The following is a 25,739-nucleotide window of genomic DNA, read 5'->3' as shown; positions in this document are numbered from 1 at the left end:
GTGAATTGATAAAGAAATATCTCTTATCGAGGTGAATTCCTGCGAATTTTCATCTGAAATATTCCGTAGCGGAATTGCAAAAAAGATTTCTAATTTCATATTCAATTTTAGCCGATCACGCGTGAATTGGTAAAGAAATATCTCTTATTGAAGTGAATTTCTGCGAATTTTCATCCGAAATATTCCTTGGTGGAATTGCAAGAAAGATTTCTAATTTTATTTTCCATTTTAGCCAATCACGCGTGAATTGACGAAGAAATAAATATCTCTTATCGAGGTGATTTCCTGCGAATTTTCATCCGAAATATTCTTTGGCGGAATGTTAACGTTTAAGCAACGCTCGCAACGTCGCAAAAAGTAGGAAACTAGAGACACCCAAATGTGCATCGAGCAACGTATGACAGAAAAGGCAGGACAGAGAAAGCGTGAGCCACACGCGAGGCAAACCGCTTCCAATGTTAAAATTACCATAAGAATAACCAGCCATTGTGTCGTTTCTTTAGCCAAGAATGCATCGTACCGAATTCCTTCGTTTCCATTGGGATCCATCGGAAGCGGTTTCGAAATTCACGACAACCAAGCAGTACTTCCATTAATCGTTCTCTCACTCGTTTATAAGAATTTTTCCATTATTTTTGCTCTTCTTATCAAACTCTTTCTTTTTTCTTCGATGTATCTGTCGCGTATTGTTTTTACACTCGTCGCACATTGTATCTAAACAAGTTTACTTAGTCGAATATTTTCTTCAACTTCGATCAGCTGATATTAGAGCGCTACCAAGCTCGAGGAAATAGGAAACAAGTCGATACAAGAGAATAGCCATTATTTTTGCTCTTCTTATCGAGCTCTTATTTTTCTTCGACATATCTGTTGCGTATTGTTTTTACACTCGTCGCACATTGTATCTAAGCAAGTTTACTTAGTCGAATATTTTCTTCAACTTCGATCAGCTGATATTAGAGCGCTACCAAGCTCGAGGAAATAGGAAACAAGTCGATATAAGAGAATCGCCATTATTTTTGCTCTTGTTATCGAGCTCTTTTTTTATTGTTTTTACACTCGTCGCATATCGTATCTAAGCAAGTTTATTTAGTCGAATATTTTCTTCAACTTCGATCGACGCGTAAACTCGATCAGCTGATATTGGAGTACGACGCAGCTCGAGGAAATAGGAAGCAAAGTCGATACAAGAGAATCGCGCAGTGATTCACTTCTCTATGAGTAACGTACGAACGTTATTTCTCGGTCATCGCGCTTCCACGTGAATCAGGGTCAGAAAGTCATCGGAACCGTATCGTTGTCGTTAATGACTGAACGAGGCCTTCGCGAAAATAGAAGCTGAAATATGGATACGTTGACCTAATTGAATTGGATATAAAAGAAGACTGTAAGCGTTGCGTTAATTTCTTTCTTTTTTTTTTTGGCGCGAAAAAGATGGACGCGAGGTCAGCGATAATGGAAGCACTGAAAGCTACGCGATGGTATTTCCAACTGCTGGAAATGGGTTTTATAAATAACTAATAACGATTTATGTTTCTATAATGTTCTTTATTTCCACGCACTGGAAGTGGAACTAAAGTTTTTGTGTTTCTAAGGGTGTATAATTTATGAACCTAATTAACGTTCTTAACATTGTTTAAAGAATACGTTCTTGATGGCTATAAATGGTCTCGAATTAATTTTTCACTCTTCAAGTGTAAAAACTTTCAAAATTAATGAAATAACTTTTAAGTTCATGAAAAGAGTAAGTTTCCATTGAAATAAAAGGAAATATATAAAATGTTATTTTACAAAATTAAAAAATATTCAACTTTCTTTTATTCACAATTAAAGAAATGTTATATTAAAATTAATAATATTTTCTGTTGGAAATGGGTTTACTAAAGAACTAATAGCGATTTATTTCCTACAATACTCTTTATTTCCACGCACTGGAAGTGACCTTTGCCTTGCACTCTCTAGAGAACTGAACTAAAGTTAAAACATACAAAGCCGATTACCTAAAGCATTGGTTACTCATTGCAAATCATACAACAAACTTTCGAAATATATATCTGTAAAGAAATGTCATCTCTTCTCACTCGAGAACAACAGATTAGTTGTTGTATTTGATTTCCAACAAAAACCAACCCCAACTTTATTCGTCCGTGTTACACTTCAGTTTTTATGTTAGAAAATTATCGGTTCCATCGCGTACATTGTACCGCACTTTTTCATGGTCCGCTTCTAATTAACACATTGACGCACATTTTTGACTTTACGATCGCCCTTAGAAGCACTTTCTTTTCTTTTAGTGGGAAGTTTTTTTCTTTAGTTTGGAAGTGAAAATTATCACATTTGACCACAGTTTTCCTCAAAAAACTTTCGACGATTATAATCGTCATTTGCTCAAAAAAAACAACTAATATGCTGTCTGGCATGCTATCACTTTTTTCTAGATGTGTTACTCAATAATTGACAAGCGTATATGTTAGTACACTTCGTACTAACACTGTTCTTTTTTTATTGATTAAAATATGCACGACGGCTATAGCCGTCATTTGCCTACATATCGCCAAGGATTGGACGGCTATAGACGTCATTTGCGTCAACGTGTTAACAGCTGAGCGTGGAAAACCAAGTGACTCGTCCATTGAAACGTGAATTATTCTCTGTAATATCTCTCGTGGTAACGAGTACCAAAAAAATTCGAAAAATCTCAAAAATGGACGGTTAATTACCATCGAACGATATCGCAGCTCTCGCGTGCAGATATTCAATTAACAGCGAATCGATTTGAGGTCTCCTCTTCGTCGATATATTCCTCGTTGCGATTCGAACGATCGTTCGTTAATCGAAAGCAAATTTGGACCGTTTATTTTGAAAGTGGTGCAAGTCCTTTCCATAAATGGTTCGAACATTTCGTTCCTGTTAGATTTAACCTAGAATCTCTATTCCAAAATGTATCGATGTTAAAAACAAAAGGACGTAGATCGATATTGAGCGTTTACTAATATCGTTTTGTTCGTCTGTTCGTCAAAATAAATTCATTCCCTTCTTCGTGCGTACCTCACAAATATACGAAGCATCTTCGACTGACATGCAACAAGTCTTAACGCTTTGTTGACCAGGAATTTTGCACAGAAACTGTCATGTCACCAGCTATTATTTTGTAATTAAATATGGAAGATAAACGTTCTAAATAAATTACAATAAATTTTATTTATACTAAATGATATAAAATTAAACTTATATTGAAATGTTTGAATAATCCTTCAAAGAAGGTGTAATGTCACTTTCATTCCAATCTGTAAAATCACTTTCACTATCAGATTCTATAACATTTCTTTTATGCCATTTTGGTGATATAATGTCAGATTCATCATTCTTCAAATCACTACAATTTATTTCGAAATTATTGGGACAATCAGATAAAGTATCCGCGTATAATTCATTGAAAAGTTCTTCGCCGATACGTTCCATCATGGTTGAAAAGTTTGGAATTATATTTAAATTGTGATAAAAACCTAAATGCCAAGAAAAGTAATTTTTTTGTTGTAAAGACTAAACACGATACGCCAAGTTTTTGCAATATTCTATATCGCTCTGGGTGTCATAAATTGAAATAGATAATGCAAGTGCAATGACGAGTTAACTCGTCACCAATCAGCAACGTTTGGATATGAAAAGACGAGTTAACTTGTCACTGGTCAGCAAAGTGTTAAAGGGCACGATACAATTTTTCACGGAAAGACACTTTGAACGCGAGAAAACGAAGATACAGATATCCCTCCTATAACACGGCAGTTAGGTTTCTAGAAAATGCCGTGTTGTGTGAAACCGTGTTGTATGAGACCCAGAGCTAGTACAAAAGGGGGATTACGTTCCAAAAACTTATTAAAAGCAGTAGATAGTTTTTTTAATTCTAAATAAACAAATTAATTTTTATTAAAAATATAAATGTATGTATAACACAAAGCAACAAAAAAACGAAAAATAATATTTTAATCTAATGCAACTCTAATTTGATGAATTTCTTCGTCGTCACTGCTCAGTATAATCAACTGAAAACGTTTTTTCGGTGGAATGATATCGCCCTCACTTTCAGAACTTTTTTCCTTATTTAAAGTTTTTGTATCTTCTCTCCACTTAAAAATATCTGTAATTGTACTTTGCTTGCTGGTTCTTACCAGGTCACTGTAAATTTCTCAGTATGGAGCTAGACAGTTTTGCAGCTCCCTTTTGAATTTTCGACTTCTTTCAGTGGAAAGGCCTGTATTCAAGGAAAATAACTCGAGATTTTCAGCTAAGCTTAGGCCTTCTTGTAATTCTTTTAATGTTAAATTATTAACTGCACAATCTTTGGGACAGCAAGCCTTCAGAAATCGTTCTCGTATCGAGAGTATATGGTCAATGAAATTTAAAAGATTCCTGCCACGTTTAAAAGCCTCGTATATCATCTGTTTAGTCCGAAGTTCGGAGTTGGTGCAGCCATTGCTCGCTTTGAATCGTGCAAGAATTAAATAAGAAGAACGTCTTTGGTTTTTGTATCGCTCCAGAAATTTTTCTCGTATCGAGAGTACATGGTCAATGAAGTTTGAAAAATGTTAGTTCCTTGCCCCGTTTAAAAGCCTCGTATATCATCTGTTTTGTCCAAAGTTTGGAACTGGTGCACCCATTGCTCGCAAGAATTAAGACAAGAGCGTCTGTCGTTTTAGAAATCTTTCTCGTATCGAGAAAGTCGCGGCTGTAGAAGTACAGTGTTGTACAAAGGTTTTTGCAGTTTTCTTATCGTGTTATAGCGAAACCGTGTTATAGGATGCAGTGTTGTATGAGGGTTCCCGCTTTGGGAAACCTACGTGGGTGAGGTAGAGTGATGCTCGTTCGGAAATACGTAACAAAATAATTTATTTTAACAAGTAATAAATAACAAATCAAGTTATCGACGCTATGCTGCTCATATTATATCTGTTTTTCGCACCCTCATTTCGGTGGCGAAAAGGAGGGGGCACGTTCGCAGAAAACGTCCTTAACCCTCGAAGACGAAGAGAAAGTTTGGAGTCAAGCATATGTTTAATGTCTCCAGTCTCTTCGCTTCGAGGGTTAAGTATTCTCTTCCGCCCTGCGTCACGGGGTGCAAAGGCGACTACGATGGTCGCCACACCGCAATTTATGAATCGTGTTATAGCGAAACCGTGTTATGAGATGCTGTGTTGTATGAGGGCTACCTGTACGTAGAAAATGGGCGGATTAGCGTAGGGTACCCACGCGAAAATAAATATAAAATGTCAATTTTTGATTAACTTCAAATAACTATATCTTTCCATACGTAATTCTTTACTATATGTTATTTAAAATTCTTACATCTTATTTAATGTTCTTAACATTTTCTGCACACCATATGCGTTTCAGATTATTTAAAATAATATGACACACATATACGTAGCATGGTATGTATGCATTATATGGATCGTTTATTTTGAAAGTGGTGTAAGACCTTCTTTAAAAGAAATGAGATATGACGTAATTTATGTATAATTTAGTGTAAATTTTTTGTTTATAACTAGTTGGTATTTAATATCTTAGAAAATGCTAATGTTTCGTTTAATTTAAATGTCATATCACGAGCCAAGCCTATTAAATTCGGCCTATTAAAAATATAGCCTATTAAAAAAGCAGCCTATTAAAAATATAAGGATGTGCAGCAGCTATTGCCTTGTATACCTTCTGTGCATCATGAATATTTCAAAACACTGTCATACGAAGAGAATAAATAATTAATAATACCAATATCTTGTGTTAAGTTTAACAATATATAATTATATATACAAATATGCAGTATATAACATACAATACAGTAATATGCAATATATAAATATAGTTTAACAATATATAAATAATTAACAATACCAATATCTTGTGTTAAGTTTAACAATATATAAATATAATTAACGTTCATAATAAAAAATGCTAGTCCTATTTTATTTCTTGTTATTATTTATAAACAAAATTGGATTGATATGAGATATATTTTAAGTGATATTTGTTATTTCAAAATTAAAATTAAATGATACCTGCAATTGACTAATTATGAAAGTGGCGTAAGTCCATTTGCAGCCTGGAAATTGTCAATTATTCTAGTTAAATTCGCCTAAAAGAAATTTATATAATCAAATTACATATTGATAAATTAATACAAACATTCCCAGACTTCGCATAATTAACCTATATTTTTTAATTGTCAGATTTGCTAACATTCAATTTTCTCGAAACAATAGAAACCTTCATCACTTTCAAAATAAACGGTCCAAATAATCGTGCGCGCGGGCAAATTAATTTCACTCATCGTGTCGTAACTATTAAAAATTGGTCGTTTCGAAACGTGACGTGCCCCGTGGCTCGCGATATGATAATTCTTTCCTTCGCCTCCTGATATCGTGCGTGTTTCTTCTTTTTTTTTTGTGCGTCAATCGTTCGATTTTTCCTTCCATTTGCAACGTATTTCCATTTTACGTCAACTATTCCGTCATTAGGGACTGCGTTATGAATTATTATGCGTGGCGAACATCGTTAATTCCGTTCGCATGAATAAAGAACTTTGGTTTCTCCTTGCGGTGGATGAGTTTCATTCGGTTTTCTCTGTGTTTTTACGCTCATGGAACGAGGAAATGTTGCTATCTTTAGTTCGTTTCCCTTTTTTCCTCTTATCTTCGGTTTACTCGTAGATAATCGCAAAGTGATGGCTCGAGTAGTTAATCCGGCAGAGGTATTGTTGTATTATCGGTCAGAAGTTTGGGGTCGCATCCTTGGATTACTAGAGATCGTCAGATTTTGTTCTTATCGATTTTTAATTATAATATTAGATTGATCATTGAAATTTTAATAAATTTTAAAATGAATATTGCCAACACATATAATAATATTTGTAATCGAAATAAAGAGCAGATTCTAAGTTTTAAAATGATCTATATATTGATAGTATTTATTTTAAAATTTATTTAAATTTCAAAAATAAAGTTCAATCATATGAAAAATAGCATTCCTTTTGCAAGGACCTCATCATAATATTTGTAATCAAAATAAAGAGCAAATTCTAAACTTTAAAATGACCTATATATTGACAATATTTATTATAAGATTTATTTAAATTTTAAAGATCAAGTTCGACCATATGAAAAATGGCATTCCTTTTTCAAGGACCTCATAATATTTGTAATCAAAATAAAGAGCAAATTCTAAACTTTGAAATGACCTATATATTGACAATATTTATTATAAGATTTATTTAAATCTCAATGATAAAGTTCGACCATATTGAAAATGGCATTCCTTTTGCAAGGACCTAATAATATTTATAATCAAAATAAAGAGCAGATTCTGAGCTTTAAAATGATCTACGTATTGACAATGTTTATTTCAAAATCTATTAAAATTTCAAAGATCAAGTTCGACCATATGAAAACCGGCATTCCTCTTGCATCAACCTAATAGTTGGGGATGTTGCAACCCCTTGCGTTTCTGAATCTTCAAAGCTTTCTAACAAATATTGCTATCCAAATTGACAGTCTTAGTTTTTTCAATAAAAGACAATTAAATTCGTTACTTAATAATTATTGTAAAATAAATCGCATAATTCTAATAAATTAGAAACGTGGCAAGAATCTTTAAAATTTCATTGACTGTGTATTTTCGATACGAGAAAGATTTCTGAAGTGATACAAAATCAACAGACGCTCTTCTCTTAATTCTTGCGAGCAATGGTTGCACCAACTCCGAACTTTGGACGAAACAGACGATATACGAGACTTTTAAACGGAGCAAGAATTTTTCAGATTTCATTGACCATGTACTCTCGATACGGGAACGATTTCTGAAGCGATACAAAAACGAAAGACGTTCTTCTCTTACTTCTGGCGAGCAATGGTTGCACAAACTTCCAACTTTAGACGAAGCAGACGATATACGAGGCTTTTAACGGGGAAAGAATGTAGAATCTTTCAAATTTCATTGACTATGTACTCTCGATACAAGAACGATTTCTGAAGCGATACAAAATCGATAGACGTTCTTCTCTTAATTCTCGCGAGCAATGGGTGCACAAACTTCGAACTTTGGACGAAACAGACGATATACGAGGCTTTTAAACGGAGCAAGAATCTTTCATATTTCATTGACTATGTACTCTCGATACGAGAACGATTTCTGGAGCGATACAAAAACGAAATACGTTCTTTTCTTAATTCTCGCGAGCAATGGGTGCACCAACTCCGAACTTTAGACGAAACAGACGATACACGAGACTTTTAAACGGGGCAAGAATTTTTCAGATTTCATTAATCATGTATTTTCGATACGAGAAAAATTTCTGAAGCGATGAAAAAACGACAGATGCTCTTCTCTTAATTCTCGCGAGCAATGGGTGCACAAACTTCGAACTTTAAACGAAGCAGACGTCATATGAGGCTTTTAAGGGCTTATGAGGGGCAAGAATCTAGAATCTTTCAAATTTCATTGACCATGTACTCTCGATACGAGAAAGATTTATAAAACGCTATGGTCTTAATTTTTGTGAGCAATGGGTGCACCAACTCCAAACTTTAAACGAAGTAGACGATATACGAGGCTTTTAAACGGAGCAAGAATCTTTCATATTTCATTAATCATGTACTCTCGATGCGAGAAAAAGTTCTGAAGCGATACAAAAACGAAATACGTTCTTTTCTTAATTCTCGCGAGCAACGGGTGCACAAACTTCGAACTTTAAACGAAGTAGACGACACACGAGGCTCTCAAACGGTTCATCGCGCGTTAATCGTTCGCTAAAGGTCGCAATTTTCCCTGGCGAATGAAATTGGGTTACGCGGATCGAGCTCGTTGGACAAGCAGCTAGCCAAAGGTGCTTTGACACCTTACTTACCAGCGGTGTGAGTCACGGCTGCTCGTTTAATTGCTTATCTCGAATCGTAGCTCGCGTACCGACCTACAGAACCGTGTAATTATGCGTTGCCTGACCGGAAACCAGCAAGCAGTTTCTGGCTAATAGAATACTCTCGAGAGCCAGAGGAAATTCCTTCGTTTGCATACGACTCCTTGCGCACGCAGTCTTCCTCGCCATTCTTGTTACATTTTCCATGTTACCTTCGTATATGCGATCACTTCTTCTTCGCCATCATATAATTCGTTTATTATTATTTTGTAAACGAAGATTGTTCAAGGCTCACTCTACTGAAGGTTCGAAACAAAATCTACTTTTGTTTTCACTGGTAATTGAAATAAAAGCTAGAAGTTTTAATGAAATATGAGGAATTTTGTCTTCCTCGCCATTCTTGTTACATTTTCAATGTTACGTTCGTATAAGCGATCACTTCTTCTTCCTCATCGTATGATTCATTTATTATTATTTTGAAAACGAAGATTGTTCAAGGCTCACACTACAGAAGGTTCGAAACAAATTTTAATTTCGTATTCGCTGGTAATTGAAATAAAAGTTAGAAGTTTTAGTGAAATATGAGGAATTTTGGTAGATTGTAATAGTTTATACAGGTAGAACAATTTTTTCGAGTAAAAATTGCACGAAGTCTTCTTCGCGATTCTTGTTACATTTTCGATGTTACGTTCGTATAAACGATCACTTCTTCTTCGTCATCGTATGATTCGTTTATTATTATTTTGAGAACGAAGATTGTTCAAGGCTCACTCTACTGAAGGTTCGAAACAAAATCTACTTTTGTATTCACTGGTAATTAAAATAAAAGCTAGAAGTTTTAATGAAATATGAGGAATTTTGGTAGATGGTAATAGTTTGGACAGATAAAACAATTTTTCAAGTAAAAGTTGTACACAGAGGTTAAATTGGAAGATTAGAAAGAGAAGTTTTTTTAAATATAAGGAATTTTGGTAGATGGCAATAGTTCGTACAGATGGAACAATTTTTTTCGAGTAAAAATTGCACGCAGAGGTTAAATTGGAAGATTAGAAAGAGAAGTTTTTTTAAATATAAGGAATTTTGGTAGATAGTAATAATTTAATGTACAGATAGAATAATTTTTTCGAGTAAAAATTGCACGCAGAGGTTAAATTAGAAGAGGTACGTTGTTACACAAACATTGTTATGTTTGAGTCATTTATTTTGAAAATGGTCTAAGTTCATTTTTCGATATTAGATATTTACATTTCTACGTTATCTTTTCACTTTGAAGCAAATTATGTATAATATATTTAAAAACACTATGATTTTGTGAAACGAAAATTAGCTGGTTAATGGAACGATAAAAATTGTCACTTTGAAAGTGGTTCAAGTCCATCTTTTATATTCAATATTTATAACTTCACGTTATCGTTTCACTTTGAAGGAAATTGTGTATAATATATTTAAAATCAGTAAAATTTTGTGAAACGAAAATTAGCTGCTTAATGGAATGATAAAAATTGCTTTTTTGACCATGAATTTCTATTATCAAGGTACTCATTCCTACCTAATGGTAGAGACTTCTTAAAATTGTAGAATAAATCGTAAAAAATTGTAAAAAATTGTAAAAAATTGCTGAAAAATATGTTGGATGTGATGCTTGAGAATCGAACGACATAAAACGTTCTGCGAGACATCAATGAGTAATGATGCGCTATTCAGAACTCTGGATTTACCACCGCGTCGGGGGAGATCAAGGAACTTTAACTGTTTGAGTGCCAGACGGCGTGATTGCGCTTCTCCGGTTCAGTACTTAAAGCTACTCGATGAGAAGAGCCAAATTGACTGCAAGCTGGACATGCAAGAATGGCACAGCGAGAATAACGCGAGATTTTTTAGTGATAAGTAAAAAAACAGTGCCATCACGGTGCTTGAAAGTTTGAGACATAGAAATAGAGAAATTGTACTTCTCTACTATAGATTTCTCTAAAAGCCCATGGTACTTAAATGGTTAATAATGCACGAAAAAACGAGATCAATCGCAACGCTAAATAGGATGTAATAGATTTATTTAAACGATTTAATGGATTTCTTACGCTATATACCATCTACACGCCATTATTATTCTAAATCCCTCCTCGCAGACGCAAATTAAAGAAGAATGAATAATTAGTTAAGGAATATTATTAATTTTAATGCAACATTCATTTATTCATTTGATAAAATATCTCTTTTTATTTCAAATTTATTTTCTCCGTGGACTTGTGCCTTTTTAAAAATTAGAAGACTTATTTCATTAATTTTTAGAGTGGCTCAAGTTCTTTTATATCCATCAACGACACTACATTACCATTTCATTGGTTACCAATGTTTTTAAATTTATTCAACCACAAGTTTTAATGCAACATTTCTTTAATAACGACCAAAAGTTTTATATTTATTTTGATTACATCTCCTTTTATTTCAAATTTATTTTCTTCATGGACTTGTGCCTTAAGAAAAATTTATATTAGAAGACTTGTTTCATTAATTTTAAGAGTAGCTCAAGTCCATTTACATCCATCAAAAACGCTACACTACATTTCATTGGTTACCAATGTTTTTAAATGTATTTAACCACAAACCCTTAAGTATCTCGATTTTAACGTAAGCAGACTTAGACCACTTTCAAAATAAACGACTCGTTTCAGTATTTACATACATTATACGCTGCTCGATTCGATCAAAGTACAACGCGTCCGTGTAACAATCGAACACTCGATCCTGTCGTTACTTTTCACACGTTCTTCACATAAATCATACACTGTCGAGAAAGTGAATCGTGTCGCGATACAGAGACTCTCTGAAAATGCTAATCACTCCGTCGAAGTGTAATAAAAGAAGCGAATAACACGGTGGTTGCGCGTGTGTCCTTCGAATTCGACGAAGAATAGGCCCTCGTGCCCTCTTTCGAGCAGCCACGACGGTGTTAACACGTTTGGGTGGCCGCATTGTGCCTTCCATCGAGGTGTTCGAAAGTACACAGGGCCACGAGTGGCTTTTGTGTGGAGCATCGACAAAGCTTCGCTTTATCAACGCTCGTTCTTTGAACTTCCGGCCGCGTCTTGGTACCCACGCGACATTTTCTCACCCCTCGCTCGTCCCACCCCCCTGCGACCACCCTGGGTATTATCCTTCGAGTCAGTAGTCTCTTTCAATTGGACATTTTAGTCGAGTGAGTCACACTCTGGCTCGACGTACCGAAAATAAGTAACCGTCCTTTATCGTGCCACTTTTATCGATAAAAATAATCTGGTCGCGTTTCGTTCGAATTTAAAAATGACAGACATGCCCCAGAATACTCTAATCGTTCAAAATGAAAGATGTGACGGTTGATGTGACAGTTGATGAATGATGAATTTGGCGAAATATCGTTGAGAATAAAATCCATATCCGGAGGAAATAAAAATAAAATAAAGTAGATAAAGTATTCAAATAGTTTTCTAAGTTAATTTGTTTTCTAATTCTAAGTTCCATTTTTTTTTGGACGAAATTACTTTATGTTACCTATTGTAAAACACTCGTTCATATATGCTGAAAATCATCTCGAGTAGTTATCTCACTTGATCGAAAAAGTTGTCGAGTGCAAACTACCTCATACTGAAGTATCTCTCAAATTTTCGACATTTTTGTACTTCTACAATTTTTGTAATACTGAATATCCTCTATCGAAGAAAGAAAATTGCATGCACTTTAATAAGAATCAAAATATATTCATTTTTTCCATTTTAATACATGAACTAAATAATAATAAATGAAAAATAAAATTCAGTCATAATAAAATACAAATGAAGTAAATAAAATTTGGTGATTTGGTTCATTATAATTCGTGAGAAAGATGAAATTGTTTATGTTGAGGCGATAGATCATCATAATTCGTTTCCCTGGTCGTTAATTGCAATCTAATATGGGGTTTCACATCCAAAAACCTTCTTCTTCTTTTTTTACTTAATATCTATAAGTGCTAAAAAAGTATCGAAAAAAACTCGTCTACTCATTGCATCAACCGCGTACTCCCCACAAAACTCTTTTCATCCACCAAAGGATACATATGCCACCCCTTACGAAACACTACTACATTATAATAATTAAAAAACGAGAAAAATTTCACTTTGACATTTCTTCATTTTCAAATCAAAGTTCTCAACAACTTTCAATAATTCCAACGAAAGACACTGCACGTTACTCGAATGCTTTTACATTACCATAATCAGAGAGGACGCGTTTACATCGGCTCGATCACGAAACGAAGAGAATCTGGTCGAGGGTGTATTCTAATCGCACGAATTCACGGGTCGATATTCGAAATGGGTTTTATAAATAACTAGTAGCGACTTATTTTTCTATAATGTTCTTTATTTCCACGCACTGGAAGCGACTTTTGCCTTACATTCTCTCTAGAGAACTGAACTAGAGTTTTTGTGTTTCTAAGGGTGTATAATTTATGAACTCAATTAACGTTCTTAACATTGTTTAAAGAATATGTTTTTGATGACTATAAATGGTCTCGAATTAATTTTTCACTCTTCAAGTGTTAAAACTTTCAAAATTAATGAAATAACTTTTAAGTTCATGAAAAGAGTAAGTTTCCATTGAAATAAAAGGAAATATATAAAATGTTATTTTACAAAATTAAAAAATATTGAACTTTCTTTTATTCACCATTAAAGAAATGTTACATTAAAATTAATGATATTTTCTGTTGGAAATGGGTTTTATAAATAACTAATAGCGATTTATGTTTCTATAATGTTCTTTATTTCCACGCACTGGAAGTGGAACTAAAGTTTTTGTGTTTCTAGGGGTACATAATTTATGAACCCAATTAACGTTTTTAACATTGTTTAAAGAATACGTTTTTGATGGCTATAAATGGTCTCGAAATAATTTTTCACTCTTCAAGTATTAAAACTTTCAAAATTAATGAAATACCTTAAGTTATTGTAGTATAACTTAAGTTCATGACAAGAATAAGTTTCCATTGAAATGAAAGAAAATATATAAAATGTTATTTTATAAAATTAAAAAGTATTTAACTTTCTTTTATTCACCATTAAAGAAATGTTACACTAAAATTAATGATATTTTCTGTTGAAAATAGGTTTTCTAAATAACTAATATCGATTTATTTTCTACAATATTCTTTAGTTTTACGCACTGGAAGTGACTTTTGCCTTGTACTCTCTCTAGAGTACTGAACTAAACCTAAAACATATAGAGCCAATGATCTAAAGCAAAAAAAGATAAAACTTAAGAGAGATGTTTAAAAGATAATACTTAAGCAAAACAAGGATAAACTTTCGAAATATATATCTGTAAAGAAAACGCCATCTCTTCTCACTCGAGGACAACAGATTAATTTTTGTATTTGGTTTGCAACGAAAACCAACAGTCGAAAATAAAGTATCGCCGTGGGAAAGCGCGGAAACGCATGGAATTCCTTGCCCACGGATATCATCCGTGACGATATGAAACGCGTGGGCAGAAAGTCCAGAGGATTAGATCACCGCGCGGATTTATCTGGCTGAGATCGGGAAAATTGTTACTTGGAACGTTGCGAAATCGTGTAATAGTAGCGACTGGTTCGATCTTTACTCCCTTTATCGCTCACCATGTGTACGATTTACAATTGTGCGATTTACTTGTAGTCGAAGAACGTTCGCACGTGATGGCTCATTACGATCATCGAGTATTACAGTCAGCCCTCCTATAACGCGGTAAGTGCGTACCGCGTTATAAGAAACTCGGATTTAACCGTACAAACCAGGCTAATTCGTAGCGCGTTGTATGGAAACCGCGCTATAAGAAACTTCGATTTTAGTACAAATCACATAATTCGTACCGCGTTATATGGAGACCAATAAATACAAAAGACAAGATAAATTATAAATTATTTTTATTGAATTGAAGAGTTCATATAAGAAAAATGATTAAAAAAATTAAACAAAAACTAAACTAAAAAACTGTTTCCAACAAAAACAAGACAAACTTTTGTAAAATTATGTAATCTTTCATGCTGTTGAATGGAAACCGCGCTGTAAGAGTAACGCGTTATAGGAGGGCTGTCGCAATTTCAGCTCCGTGTTATATGGAAACCGCGTTCTACGAGTACCGCGTTATAGGAGGGTTAACTGTATATACATTATACGAGTATTATAACTCGCTATGTCTGGTTTCAACGGACGAAATAGACGGAACTGTGCTCGCGCGACTAGTCTGGTGTGTTTGCTTTGGTTTTTTCGTCTCTTTTTTTCTTTCGAGAAATTGTAGAGCCACCCATGCCGTTGGTGAGAACAGATCCTTAATTCGTATTTAATTGCCTGAGAGTAACTAGTGGATAGCTCTGAGAATCGCAGATTTTAGTCAGCCTTTTTTTAAATATTTATATGTCTGGTGTTATTCTTGTGGTTGTTGAATAACGCGTGTAGAAGTTTAGAAATTGTATACCAGGCGAGGAGTTTTAAGAGTAAAGTGCGTCATATGTTCGAGACCTGTTCGATCTCTTTGAGAAAATACGAAGAGGTTCACCTTACGAACGTGAACGTATACACATTTTTAAAAACAGCAAGAGATATTAAAAGAAATTTTGAATCATCACTATTCGAACTTTCTTACGCACATTTGTAAGCGATGTACCCCTGTCTTATGGCTTTTAGGGATAAGGATACATAAACTTTTACGCTCGAGACTCTACGCGTCATAATAAATTTATCATCAATATTCGTCTGCGAATATTCAAAAGTTCATACGAAAGAAGTCCATAGTATAAGTCCATACAAAATTTAATCATTGAAGAAACGATCGATAACACGACACGCGATATGAAAAAAATACATAAAACATCCAAAGCAAAACAACTCTTGTTTCGCTAATTTATTATCAATAATTAAGTATCAACGAGACACTCGACTCGCAAATTCTTCCTTCCATCCGTTCAAAGAGCAACCATAGTATCGCACCAGGCTCGTTCCTTCGAACCCAACACGGTGGATCGATGACAGACCTCCATCGCGATGCCCAGTGATGATCTTGTCTAGAATTCACGAGCGGAATATTCCACGTGTTTTCGTTCTCTTCTGGTCGCTCGTGAATTGAATTCAACGTCGATGTTTACACGGTTTTGGGTAGGCGAGCACCAGTTGCTATAGTCGGATGGATTTCCGTGCGCATCGATCGCGCGCGCCACCCCCTTCCAACCCCCTCGCGATAATCCAACGCTAAGCGTTTTATGGATCGACGTGAAATAACAGTGGAAATGGCAGTTTGTACACACGTCTGCTCGTAACGCTGCCCCACCAGTGACGGTTCACTTTGCCAGACGGTAAATGTTAAGGGTAAACCTCGCGTTAAAGTCGAGGGGGATGCGAAAGAGATTTGCCACGCGTTGCACGCTCGTTATTAGATGGACGCGAGGCTCGCGTGGGCGGGTGCTGTTATTGGGAGCCATCTCGTATCTTAAGGCGAAAATAGACGGGCTGACTCGATCGAACGATCCGGTTAATTCAACGGATTCGAATTGGTAATGTTTAATTTTGCTTCGACGGTGATCTACGGCGTTCAGTTTCCTTTCGATCCTGTTCGATGAATACCTGACGTTCGAATTTTATTCCGTTTATTTCTCCAAGACTGATATCTGAAATGTTACTTGTTTAACGTTGATTGTGATTTCGAGGTCTATTACTGTAGTTCCTTGAATGCCTTTTTGGATTTATGTTATGTAACCAAGGAGTTGTCGACTTTTTTGCGACGTGAGATTGCGAAAAGTAGGCAATCGTGATAGGATTAAACAGTAAATATATTGTTAATAGAAAAAAAATGTCGATGGAGGCATGATTATAATAGTTTTAGAAATTAAAGCAACCTTTTATTTATTTTCTTTAATTTTAATATTTAATTTCTCTATCTTAATTCAATACTTTGTCGCGGGTACAAAATTGAGAACTCCTGTTACACAGTTAAATAACGCAATTAATTCCTAAATTGTAAGAGAGCTTTTAAAATTTTATCCCCGTGTTATATGGAAACCATATTACAAGAGTACCACATTACAGGAGGAATTGTAATATTTCCTTTGAAATCTAAAATTATATTTTATTAAGAATTTTTCTCTAATTAGAAAACTTAATTTTCTTCATTATTTCGACACTTTGCCGCGGGCACAAAGTTGAAAACCCCTGATCTAAGGAACACAGTCAACCCTCCTATAATATGATTAATTCGTACCCCGTTATATGTAAACCGCGCTGTAAGAAACTCAGATTTAAATCACGAGAGAACCCCCTCAATGTTATCTCCGCGTTATATAGAAACCGTGTTGCAAGAGTACCACGTAACAAGAAGACTTCAAACACTTTTTCTGAAATCTAAAATTCTATTTGAACACGCACAGAAGACTTCAACACTTTTTCTGAAATCTAAAATTCTCTTTGAACACACACATTTTATCAAGAAACGATGCGAGAATTCCAATCAGACACGGTAAGACTTTTACTGGACAAAGTCCACCTCGTCGAACAATGGAGAGTCGACGTGTACCAAGGAGCCCATCTCCAAGGACGAGGGGGTATAAGGACCTTAAGTCACGCTCGGGTTCTCCCTGTAGACCTCTAATTGCCGGTTCGTTCCGGAGCGTAAGCCGCCTTTTTCCACAGCGGTTCACTTCTGCCTGGACTCCGCAACAGTATACATACCTCGTCATCGTCGAGAAACGGAGCCAGGTCTCTCCAGTGTCGTGACACGTTCCAGTTCTCCCCTTTTTCTCGTCGTTCTTGCCGGTATCAGAAACAGCGTTCGCGTTTTATCATCTAACTGGGACCTCCTCGGCTCGATGGAGTAGGTACACTCTCATCTCTTGTTGTTTCTTGGTCGAGCGAAAAAGAAACGGGACTTCTTTGAAGCGCGCTTGAAAATTAAACACCACGACTTCGTCGCGAGCTCGATGGTCGTGAATTAATAATTCTAAAAGATTAAAGAAAATGGATATTTGGAACAACAATGGAAGATTAGAGAAAAGGGGATGAGAAAATGGATAATTGAAAGTTTGAAATTTTTAGCAAAATGTCTACGATTAACCATTATCTTACTTAATCAAATAGCTTGAATTTTTCCCCTTTGACCTCTTCAATTGAATTGATATTTCACTCTTATCTGGATCCTTTATCGTCAGCCAAGAAACGGGACTTCTTTGAAGCGCGCTTGAAAATTAAACACCACGACTTCGTCGCGAGCTTGATGTTCGTGAATTAATGATTCTAGAAGATTAGAGAAAATGGATATTTGAAACAACAATGGAAGATTAGAGAAAAGGGATGAGAAAATGGATATTTGAAAGTTTGAAATTTTTAGCAAAATGTCTATGACGATTAACCATTATCTTGCTCAATTAAGTAGTTTAAATTTCTCCCCTTTGCCCTCTTCAATTGAATTGATATTTCACTCTTATCTGGATCGTTTATCGTCAGCCATGTTCGCACTTTAAATCTCCTTCAAAGTCCCATCTAATTCTTCTTCCAACTGCGAAGAATAGCAGCTTCGAGGGCGCCAATTAGTTTCGCGGCAAACCCAACGAAACAACCGAGCAGCACTTTCGTTTTTCACGCGGGAAGGCCCTCTTTCGGTGCGATTTGGCATCGATCCGACTGACTCCGTCGCAACGCCGCTCCATCGGGAGCAATTACGTTGCGAACGTAGAATGTCGAAGCAACAGAAACGAGGAACGGCAATGACACGGTTCAGTCGATTCCGTAGCTTAGCCTCGAAGGTAAAAGAAAGCCAGACGGCCACGACTCGTGGCGAGGGGAATGGAACGGGGTCTTGTACGGGTTCTGGGATATTCCTCTCGCACGGAGGAACAAGAGGGGTGCATATTACGATTCTCTTGTTGTTTCGTATGCAAGTTATCCGACGGAGGGGCCACGGATAACTTGGCTGACGCGTTTAGCGTCGCAAAACGAAGCAACAAGCGACAGTCCTATTTCTGGTGGTCCCTGCTCCTTTGAAGGTCCCTCAATTTGCTCCCTTGGAACTGTCCACGAACGCGTAATTGCAGCTGCGTTGAGAAATCTTAGATTTGAAATCCACGTTGGTCAAGAAATTAGAAGATTCGCCTCGTCGCCAGAAATTAATTACGCGTTGATAATTGGGGGGAGATTTTCGCGTCAGTTGTTAGTTTGTGGACGCCAGAGATTCTTTAAATGTTAAAGAGTGGAAGTTCGCCGTGCCTCGGATATTTGGAAGTTTTAACGTTGATGGTCGCGTAGAAAGTTCGAACCGCTTGGGACTTCTGACTTTTAGAAGAGAACATCTGATTTCGAGATTCGCTGGTACGGTTGAGGGTAGGGGAGGAGAAAACGCGACGACAGTGGTTTCTTCGAGTTTTAAGAACTTTTTCTTTTTCGATCTTTCAATGTCTGCACTTTTATTCGGTTCGAGTTCCTCGCGAAAGCTTTGCACAGAGGGTGAAGATTTATTTTTCAACCCCTTACGAGTCGTTCTGATTAATCTTGCGGCCTTATAAGAAAAAATAAGAGAGAAATGATTGTTTCGTCTTTTAAACATTCTGTGTAATTTCTATACTTTTTTTTTATTTCTGTATTCTTTATATTTTAGGATTTTTTATTAAGTATACAAATGTACAACTGTGGCTGTATAGAACGACGTATTTAGATGATTTAATTTATTATAATCGCTATTAATAGTATTCCAAATTATTTTTTAACTTCGTTATTAATAACTTCTTACTGTTTAACTGGTTAACTGTTTTGACTTTTTTGAAAAATGCGTATCTGACCTGCATCGCACAAATTTAGCGACGACGAGTATACTCGTCAAACACAGAGTTCGTATAACATGGAATTAGCTTCTAATGAAATGACCAGTTATTAGCATAGCCTAAAACAGTATATGAATCCGTAATTACTTTAGTGGTGACTAATAAAAGGCAACGATACATTTACATAAAAATAATTCATAGTATATGTGGTTTTTTTAAATAATAATTATTTACGAAAACTTTTAGTTGTTGTTTGCCCTGAAAATATTTCAAACATCTTGAAATTTACAAATATATTTTAGTTCTCACTAAAATTGCAATTTGAACTGCAAATTGCCACTACTTTTTACTTTAAACGAATATACTCGTTATAATACAAAATCTTGCACTTTCTTCAGGACGAGTATACTCGTCAAGAACAGTTAACTGGTTAAAGTGTTTTGTTTGAAATTTATTTCAAAGGAGAATCTGCAATTTATATTTATGCAACTTATATTTATTATATATTATTTACTATATATTATTACTATATATTATTTATACTATTTATGAAACTTATACTTAAACTTATACTATTTTTTTTACTGATGTTGAGTGGGGATAAAAAGGAAGGAATATTATCTATAAGATGTTAATTGCGAATATTGCAGTACATTACGTACTGAAATACTCGAATTCTCATCGTAAGAACGAAATTATTACAACAAATCTCGTTCTTTCCAGTCAAAATTGAACTATCTCGTCAGAAAGGAATATTTTAACTTACATTCCTTCAAATTTACATCGCAAACTAGCACAACACATTCTCTAATCTACATCCTCGTAATTTTTAAACAATTCAACTCGCCAAATGAACGCAAAGGGTAAAATATTACAAATCAAGCAAAGAATGATGATCGACGAAGGGTTTGTTACCCTTTAGGGTAAAATAAACCCGTGGGCCATTAACACGGTACCACGAACCCGTGACCAGTATCTCCAGCAACGGTAATTAAAGAACGAGCACGAGCTCTAACGAGGCCGTGAAACGTTAACGTTTTCTTTCATCGCGAATAAATTATCTCCATTCATACGTAGTACACGAGGCAGGCTCTAACGAGCGGAGATCAGCTGCGTCTCTCGTAATTAGAGTTGATCGCGGCTGCAATTAACAATTTTCGAGGCACGCTCGAGGCTTACGGTACCGTATCGCGAGTAAAACACCGGCTGGATAGAGATCTGGACGATGCTCCCCTATCGTTCCGTGTTTATCGTTCCGCGATGATATCGCGATGGCCTCCGGAAGTGAACCGCGCGGACAGAACGCCCTGGGGCCGTTCGTTTCCCCTGAAATCTATTCGCGTACGCGTTCTACGCTGCGTCTTCGACTCGTCTCCTTCTGTCTCCTTTTTTATTCTCTTCTCCTCGAACGGGAATCCTCTCGCACGCTAGCGACTCCGCGTGGCGGAGTGGGAAACAAGGGCTCCATCTGGAGCCAACTGTTAAAAAGCAGACGGTGGCCATTGTCGGTCGACGTTTGGAATTTCGTGTAACCGCGGAGGTTGAAAATAACCAGCGAGTATCTGGCGGTGAAACAAAGTCAAGGTTTCGATTTGTTGATGATTCGTTCTCTTTTTCTCGTTGCGAGAGATGGAGGTGTATTTTCGGTGGTTAGCTGGTTTTTCGATAACGACGCGAGTAGAGGGTAAAATAAATGGAAACTGATTAATTGTGATGGGTGTTTGTGATTTTTGTGTAGATTTTGTAGCAATTAACAAACATGCGTGAATTAATATTCACGCAACATTGGTATTTCTATTTTGGTAGCTAATATCGTTTAATTAAACGTTTGCTCTGTAGGCAACTGGTGCTTACAGTTAATTAAACAATTATTTGATACAAAACGTAATTACTTAAGATTCCATCGCTCCTCGTCTTTTTAAGAAATTTAATCTCGCAATCTGCTTCGTTGCTCTCTCCAAACTATTTACGCGTCTTCCAGCTTCCGACAGTACAGTAATATAACGGGTGTACGTTGCATCCGTGTTCTGCACGTCTCGCTTCGAAAGTCACGAAAGTATATTGCAACTCAGTTTTCAAAAACTCGATTCAGCGTACACGTGACGTGTCCAACGAGCTACTCGAGCATCGTATACCATTTCGAACAGAAAGAATTCGACATCTGGCGAGCGGTCCAATCTCTGCACCTGCAACTCTCTCCAGCGAGAAAAGAAAACTGGAATTTTAACATTTTCAACTGCTCTTAACTTGCCCTCGTCTCGACGCGGGCAATTTTGTATTTAAAAAAGAATCTTTTAAATCCTCCAAGGAGACGAGCATAAAATTATCCAGGCTAGAATTACACGCTAACGAAGCGTCTGATCCGGGTAATTCGCGATTCAAATCGTGATACGCGCACTCGAGGTAAACGTCGCGGTGGAAGTCGATTATTGAAATAAATCTGCCTCGTACGCGACGTCCATTGATTAGCCTCGTCCCTATTAAAGAGATGGTCGCGAGCGGGGGTGTGCTGGCTGGTGAAATTAGCAGCGTAAATCATCCCCAGCGGTTCTGCCGCGTGGTGCTCGTCGTGCAGCCGGTTGTCACCGCCCACCGAACCCTCGTCCGGACGTCTGCCTTTTTCTCCTCCTAACTTTTGCCGTTTCCTTTTACTTTGCAGCCCACGTGGCGTTTATGGGGCGAGGAAAGGGGCGATGGCGTCATATACACGGTGTACCTGAAGAAGGTCCGCTACCACAGGCCGACCAGGAGCCTCTCTGCATCGGTAAGGATCTGGATTCGAGCTGTTCAACGTGGTAGAAGTCCATTTAGATAAACGATCATTTGTGATTTTTAATTGATTCGAGAGTGGAGAATTGGTAAAAAATTTAATTGGTTTTCATCGATTTGAGTGATACTATTAACGCTGCGAATCTGTTTAATTTTATTGTGCAATGGTAATCGATAAAAGTATTGAAGGTGAATGTGATCTTTTTAGGTATAAATGGGCTTGTACCACATTTGATAATAATTAATTATATTCAATTGAAACAGGGGTGGATTTGATATTCTATAGGCTAAATTTTTTTTTATTTGCAGATAACTTGCAATGTATTAACTTTGATACTTCTGGGTAGTAATGCTGATAACTGTCATCAATATTGCTATTAGTTATTTTCGAGACGTATACGTTTGAAAAAGCTAGAATTGCTTGGCAAAATGTCGATATATTAATTGTTATTTGAAATTTACGCGAGTCTATAGAGGGTTAAATTCTTATTTTTATAGAAGTTAGCTTTTTTGAGGTGGAGTTTCTAATGGGAAAAATAATAATCAAAGTAGGACATGTGAGTACTCGAATAATCGAGTTTATTAAGAATTGATTTGTTATGTTATAAAAGGACAAGGGTAAAAAGTACATTACTTCTAGAGATAACTTAAGATAGCTAAAGATTCTGAAGATAACTAAAAATAATGAATTCATATTTATATTTTAAACCTATTTCTCCTTTACATTTAATCTAGCGAAGTATTCATAGTAAATTGAAGATATGCAAGCCAGTAGACTCATCGTATTACCATATTCCTATCTTGATATAGATATTTGAGCTTTATATTATATACATGGCAATTTTACTGAAATTTTTAGACCTTCCACGTTTTCCAAATTATAGGTTCTAAAGTACAGGTTCTGCAGAAAATTTGGCGTTATCAATCATTTTATATTTATTTTTCTTTTTGATATTGCCTCTTCTAGAGATTTGGTTCAGAGGTATAATCTTTTCGTTTCAATTGCATATAAAAGAAATCTATTTCCTTTTTCTGTTTTCGAAAATTGTGTATTACCAATGGACTTATGCCATTTTCTAAAATAATAATTTATAGCTAAAATTGTTGTAATTAATGAATGAAGGAATCGTGCTCCATTCAATGTGTAAAAAAGGAGATCTATATTTCACTAAAACTACTTATTTTCTCTCAGAAGTAGACTTATTCCATTTCCAAAAGAAATAGCTCCTTTATCTATTCCTTTCTATTCGTCTCTCTCTCTCCCTCTCTCTCTCTCTCTCTCTCTCTCTCCCCCTCTCCCCCTCTCTCTCTCTCTCTCTCTCTCTCTCTATTTCTCTCTCACTCTCTCCTTCTCCATTCAACAATTCCACATTTCTCTAAAAAATCGTAAAAAACTACAAATTTCACAAACTTCTCTACAAGTGGGTGTAAAATATCGAAATTTTAGGAATAGGGTGTAAAGTATCAAAGCTGTGGGAAATTTCGAAAATTCGTAAACGCGTGGAATAAAAATTGTTGCATTTTCATCGCAGGACTCCGACGACGAGATCTCGCACTTGGAATGGGAGACGGTCAGGGTGCGTTTCCTGAAGGCCGGCACGGTGCAGCGGCTGGTCGAGAGTTTGGCGAACGACGACGGGGAACTCGAGTCGACGTACATAAACGTCTTCCTGGCGACGTATCGGGCGTTCACGACGCCGCGCGAGGTCCTCGAGTTGCTGCTGGCGAGGTACGACGCGCTCGACGAGGGTTCCGGCGCGCTCACAGGTGAACAGCACCGGAAGACGCTGGTGCAGGCCCTGCACGTTTGGCTGGACGCGTATCCAGGCGATTGGAAGTCGCCGCCGAGTCACCCTTTGCTCACCAGGCTCCTGGACTTCACGCATCGACGGCTTCCTGGCTCGGAGCTCGAGCTCAAGGCAAGGCATCGCTTGCACAGGTTTCAGTGCGAAGATCAAATCGGTAAGGAGACTTTCGAGTCGAGCCTGCGTTCCGCGGAATTGCTTCTTAACAGGATGTTTCACGATGTTATCGATATCAAACAGTATACACTTGTTCGTTGTATTTTATAAGAACGTTTTTCTTTTTTAACTCGCTTTCTTGTCCGTCTTTTTGTACGTTTGATACTAATTTTGCAATTGATTTTGTATTAACTTCCAGATTAGGTAGAGACTTGAAACTTTAAAGTGGCTTAGGAATGGGTGACACTGGAATATTAACTCGCTTTCTTGTCTGGCTGTCTTAGAACCCTATTACTAAACTTAGGGTATAGTTTAGGGACCTCGATTTTTGGAGTCTGTATTAGTAATCAGAATTATAAGTTTTGATAGAAGTGATAAAAGAATAATTAAAGAAATGACAATAAAATATTTGTTAATGAGGAAAGTGGCGAAAAAAAAGAAGGAAGTAAAGGAGGAAAAGAAAGGAAAATAATTATAGTAATAATTTAATGATGAAGTGAAGGACGAAGAAAGAGAAAAGGAAAAATAATAATAATGATAATATAAATAGCGAAGTGAAGGAAGAAAAAGGAGAAAAAAATCTGCCAGCTCTATAAAGGTAGTCTTGAAAATTTGTGACTGGGTATTTTGAATAGCTATGAAAATAATTGTAGAATTTAAAATGAAAAACGTGGGATGCATATAATAAAATTGTTAATGACTTAAGTGAACTATTCGAGCATCGATTATCTATTGCATACGTTTCATCTTACAAGTATTTTTGTAACTATTAAAAATTCAGAACCAAAAATTTTCAAGATTATTTCTGTGGGGCTAGGAGAAATTATTTTATATTTTTTAGTTAGTCATAGAAACGTGGTTCATTAAACAATTTTTTTTATATAAATAATTATTTTACGTTTCGCCCTTCGTTTGTACAACTTTTTCAAATTTTAATTAATCTTGTTATCTCGTATTTATATTTGGGAATTATTTTTCGTATTCAATCAAGATGAAAACATTTCTTGTATTACATCTTAACTAGTCGATTTAATGAAAAATATTAAAGTAATACACAAATTTTGAAAATCTATGTAATGTGTATATAAATTTGCATTTTTCAAAATTAAAAAAAAAGTAGATAACACTAACTTCTAAATTGGAAGGAACATATAAGACACACAGGAATAATAAAAGCTATAAAATAATGCTGTACTACGTAAAATATGAGGCTTTAGTATATTTTTTATTACATAACATTTAGGATATGAAATATAGTTCTGGCTCCAGAAAGACGCTTCAATATTCCTCTCGAAAATACAATCTTGCATTA

At 35.9% G+C, this 25,739-nt stretch overlaps 2 protein-coding genes across 4 annotated transcripts in view; one reads left to right on the top strand and one right to left on the bottom strand.

Annotated features, from left to right (window-relative positions):
• The window catches only part of Med27 (mediator complex subunit 27), a 419,500-nt gene that overhangs the window by 156,715 nt on the left and 237,046 nt on the right, over positions 1–25,739 (bottom strand). The gene's annotated exons all lie outside the window — the stretch shown is intronic.
• Positions 1–25,739, top strand: part of Rgl (Ral guanine nucleotide dissociation stimulator-like) — a 60,263-nt gene that overhangs the window by 31,447 nt on the left and 3,077 nt on the right. For all 3 annotated transcript variants that reach the window (XM_076908096.1, XM_076908095.1, XM_076908097.1), the window contains 2 exons: positions 22,357–22,461; positions 23,999–24,428. In XM_076908096.1, coding sequence (XP_076764211.1) covers positions 22,357–22,461; positions 23,999–24,428 — 535 coding nt within the window. The remainder of the gene's footprint in view (positions 1–22,356; positions 22,462–23,998; positions 24,429–25,739) is intronic.

This window comes from Xylocopa sonorina, chromosome 17, assembly GCF_050948175.1.
Source record: "Xylocopa sonorina isolate GNS202 chromosome 17, iyXylSono1_principal, whole genome shotgun sequence".
Taxonomy (NCBI): domain Eukaryota; kingdom Metazoa; phylum Arthropoda; class Insecta; order Hymenoptera; family Apidae; genus Xylocopa; species Xylocopa sonorina.
Note: the sequence above shows the minus strand (reverse complement) of the source record. Positions and strands in the feature narration are given on the sequence as shown.